The sequence below is a fragment of the Delphinapterus leucas genome, chromosome 15, assembly GCF_059928025.1.
Source record: "Delphinapterus leucas isolate spDelLeu-1000000601 "Yukka" chromosome 15, BTC_Dleu_Yukka2, whole genome shotgun sequence".
NCBI lineage: Eukaryota > Metazoa > Chordata > Mammalia > Artiodactyla > Monodontidae > Delphinapterus > Delphinapterus leucas.
This window is the reverse complement of record NC_143143.1, coordinates 44,367,309-44,371,896: the sequence shown is the minus strand read 5'-3', so window position 1 is coordinate 44,371,896 and position 4,588 is coordinate 44,367,309. Positions and strand designations below refer to the sequence as shown.

The 4,588-nt window shown below is 41.6% G+C and overlaps 1 protein-coding gene across 1 annotated transcript; it reads left to right on the top strand.

Annotated features, from left to right (window-relative positions):
- The first annotated feature begins 1,943 nt into the window (after positions 1-1,943).
- OTOR (otoraplin) lies at positions 1,944-4,153 on the top strand. The gene is given in 4 exon segments (XM_089896549.1): positions 1,944-2,314; positions 2,681-2,820; positions 3,731-3,841; positions 4,064-4,153. Coding segments are annotated over 4 exon segments (456 nt in total). The 5' UTR covers positions 1,944-2,199.
- Positions 4,154-4,588: the final 435 nt, after the last annotated feature.

Below are 4,588 nucleotides of genomic sequence, written 5' to 3'. Positions count from 1 at the left end.
GACTCAAGTGTGCTACCGGCCACGACAGCTTGCTGAGTTATTCTAAGTTTAAATTCCTATTTGTGAGCAAAATTTTACAAAGAGGCCTCTAGTCTTCACCCGGTCTCTGCCTACTGCAGAATGCTGGGACATACCAGGCCTGCCCAGGATGCACTCAGAAGGCTTGGCATCTCTTTCCTTAGTTCTCCACCTTCAAATGGCCCATAATGGCTTTGTGTCAGCATCAGCTTAGTTGGCTAAGTTGTTGTGACAGCTCGGATGTGGCTTATTCAACGTTTCACTCTGCTTTGGGGACCTGCCTAGGGTGTGGCCATCTGAGTTTGCGCAGTCTTCATTTCTGAAAGTGCCTCTTAAATGGCAATTGTCTTTTGACTCTCCTGTGTTGACAGCTGGCTGGAGACTGTCGCAGTTTGTAAAACAGCTGCCTGATTAGGATAAAGAGGATTTTGATCGATGCTTTCATTTTCCGAGAGATCCTCTTAGGCCCCTAGATTATAGGAAGAAAAAATGCACTGGCATTCTGCTTTCAAAAGTGATTTCTAATTCATCCCTTCCTTGAAGTGAAACAGGAAATAAAGAATTTAAAACCCCAGTGGATGCATGGAAACAGCACTGGACCACAATCCTGCTGGCTGACCCTTGGAGTGGTTAAGAAAGGCAGCTCTGGCCTGTGCTGGGCCTCAGCTTCCTCGTCTATAATGAAGATATTGGATTTCACGAGCTTCCACATCAGGGCCAGCCGTGTAAGAGATCCTCCCTTGAAAAGAACACGCCACTCCCACCCCTACACCACACACACCCAAACAGTAAAACTTTGTTACATACACACACATCCCTAAAACAATCAAACTTTTTCATTGTACTATATTTTGTTTTACCAGTTTATTCCTTGGAAAATTGTTTTGTACCTATTTTGTAAGTTGAATGCTCATCCCTCATTTTGTCAGGTGACAGTGTTTCAGGGGAGAGAAAAGGGGTTCTGCTCTAAAACTTTATCAGCAACCAAGTTCGACAGGGCAGCCTGACAGGGCCTCTAGTCTAGAAATAATGAGGGGGCAGGGGGCCACCTTATGAGAGAAAAAAAATCCCAAACACCCTATGACAAGCAGAAACCTATTGTCTCCTCCCAATAGAAAGTAAACCCTTGGGTCCAGACCTTTTTTCATTCACGGCTGTCTCTAGTGCCTACAACAGTGCCTGGCACATAGCAGGTGCTCAGGAAATATTTGTTGACTAGATAGGGACAGGTATTAGCGCTTCAACTTTGTCCTTTTTTTTTTTTTTGGCTGCATCACGTGGCATGCGGGATCTTAATTCCCCAACCAGAGATTGAACCCTCACCCCCTGCACTGGAAGCATGGAGTCTTAACCACTGGACCACCAGGGAAGTCCCAGCGCTTCAACTTTGATGACTTGTAACTGTGCCCCTCTTCTCATGGGAAAGACGCCCGGAAGCAGGCCAGGCAGGCATGGGGGTTCGAGGAGAAACAAACCTCCAGCTTTACTCCCTCCTCTATGAGCCATGAGCATTTTGAGACCGAATTTCAAAAATCTCTGAGAGAGGAGGTAGAAAAAAAAGCCTGTTCCATTTTTCCCAGTCCACCTACCCCTTCTCCCCCTACCACCCTCCGTTAGTAGGGTCTTGATGAGTTACAGTCCACGCTTGCCCCAACAGACATGACTCCTAAGAATCCTATCATGAATGATTTGTAAATGTAAGCATCCTTAACTTATCTATTATATAAATGTTTAAATCAAAATTATTTGTATTAAGGGTATAGATCTCACATCTTCAACAGTTTCCTGCAGTTAGTGCATCTTTGCTCATACATTGAAAGACTATGAGGTTTGAACTAAAAACATTTTTTAAATGACTTAAAATTCTCATAGTTCTTTCAACAATGTCTTCCTGATACAATAAACCACAGTGAAAGTGACTTTAACAATGGTGGACCATTTTGGATACAATTTGTGTGTAAAAAAGACACAGAGTTTGAGTCTCTTTGGGAAATCAGATGCTAACTAGCCCCTAGAGCCCAGTAGCTGTTATGAAAGCAGAGAAACGGTAGCCACCTCCCCATTGGCCAGGGGGACTTACCCAGATGTCTGGCTTTCACATAAAAGACAGGAATGTGGAAGCACTGAAGTCAGTCTCCACTTCCACTCAAAGGGCAAAAGCAAAAACAGCAAAAAAGGAAGATGGCAAGACTACTGTTACTTTTCCTCCCAGGTCTTGTGGCCGTATGTGCCGTGCACGGAATATTTATGGACAGACTTGCTTCCAGGAAGCTGTGTGCAGATGACGAGTGTGTCTGTAAGGACTTTTTCATGCCTTTCCTTACCTTTCTATTATATAATCCAAAAAGAAATATGCAACAATAGCATAAAATCTAATGGTACTTGTAAGTGAATTTTCTCTAATGTGCATGGGATTAGCATTGTTTCTCCTGGTCTATGCCTTTTGTGTCTTACCATGAAGAATTCACTTGGCTAAGATTCTGCTGGGTGCTGCTTTAATACCTTAGTTACCTTCTGGAACTGAACATGAGCTATAAATTAGGAGGTATTAGTCACTCTGATTTCCTAGTTTTCTTATATGCTCTGCCTTTTTGCTGTGATAAAATCCAGGAGCCAATGTTTTTTTCTTCTAGATAAACATTTCAGTGTTTTTTTCTTCCAGATACTATTTCTCTGGCCCGAGCTCAAGAAGATTACAGTGCCCCAGACTGTAGATTCATTAACGTTAAAAAAGGGCAGTGGATCTATGTTTACTCAAAGCTGGTAAAAGAAAATGAAGCTGGAGAATTTTGGGCTGGCAGTGTAAGACGAGATCATTTAAAATATATACACATCTTGACATATGTTTCTCTTAATTTTTCCTCTGTTACCTATCTGCAATGCCTTTTACTATTTAAAACTAGCTGTTAAGAACAATATAGATGCTGTGGGTACCAGTGCAAAAATTCATATATATTTGCTTTTATTGCATTTTGAAGAAACAAAGAAAATTTCATAACAAAACCAAATGTAGGTTTATTTGATGGTTTGGCAAGAAATCTAGTCAAACACATGGGGGCTTGAACATCCCAAAGAGTTTGAAACTTATTCAAAAATATTTGAGTGGATTTGCCAAGTAAAAGGCATGTGTGCTGGCAGTCAGGCTACGTTTCAATATTTTTAAGGAAACTTTAGCACCGTCTTTAATTCCAAAGAATCTGCTTTCTTCAGTTAAAACGTGCAGGGGTGGGCCCTAGGGAGGGATGAGGCCGGATTGATTTACTGTCCTCCATTGCAGCTGCAGCTCCAGCACCAGAGATAAATTCTCAAGTAATAAAGAATTAAATCTTAGATTCACTTAAGACCTGTTCATTTGAATTTTTAAAAATAGAGAGAGTCCTTTAAAAGTCCTTTAAAAATAACAGTGTCTGTTTACCTTTTTTAAAAAGGTACAGACTTTATTTATGGGTTCCAAAAAAGATTTCAGGCAGCTCACAAGATTGCATAGAGAAATGCTAAAGTAGGGAGACCAGGAAGATTAGGCCACAAAAGAACACACACACAATTTCTGTGGGTTGACTTCAAATTTGGGTCTGAGTCCCCCAGAATCCAGACTGAGAAGCAAAGCACTGGCAGTTATGTAATTCTATGGATAGCAAAGAGGATGCCTGAGGGTTTCTAAAAGACGACTCACATCAGCTTTCCCCTCACTGTGACACTTCTGGGCACTCAGGTTTATGGCGATCAACCTGAGGACGAGATGGGAACTGTGGGTTATTTCCCCAGCAACTTGGTCCAGGAGCAACACGTGTACCAAGAAGCCACCAAGGAAGTTCCCACCACGGTAAGCATCCTGGAGGTGCCAGGGAAGGACTCAGATCTCAAGGTAACGTAGATGTAGGCAGGTGTGAATAATGCATCATGCAACTTACAAGGTGCGTCATGCAAAGCCCCCCGACACTTTCAGTGGTGACATCTCTAGACAACGAGATTTGGGGGAGTATTTATACCTACTATCAATGTGGAAAGGTTAGTGAAATTCCTCTACCAACCCCCTTTGTTTTAGATGCAAGTTATCCTGGAAAGGGCTCCATGTCACAAAGAAAGAAACCAACATATTAACTGACTCTTACTCATGGGTACACTTGTTGACTAAAGACTTGGGCTGAGAAAAAAATCAGCACCTGTATTGGACAAAATCAAAACATTCTGGAAAATTTTTGAGTGCCTACTTTTGTGATAGATAGACTCTACTTATGCATGAAAAAAAAATTGTACTCTTCCTAATGCCCTGGGGTCTTGTATACCCAGAACAGAAATAAAAGATCCCCTTTGAGCTACTTTGCAAGGTGGTTGTTTTGAAACGATTCTCCTGGAGCTAACGGCTGTGCAAAGTAACTTCAAAACATTGCCCAACCTACACAAATGCGACTCACTTGTCATCATGTCTTAGCATTGAGCTTGAGAGTGTCAAATAACCATAAATTAAAAGTGTATTTGAGAATCTTCACTTTAAGTCGTTTTTGACTTAAAGTAATACTTGTGTCATAGTCTTTGGGGTTCAGACTTTGCTTATTTTAAATCCAGATTT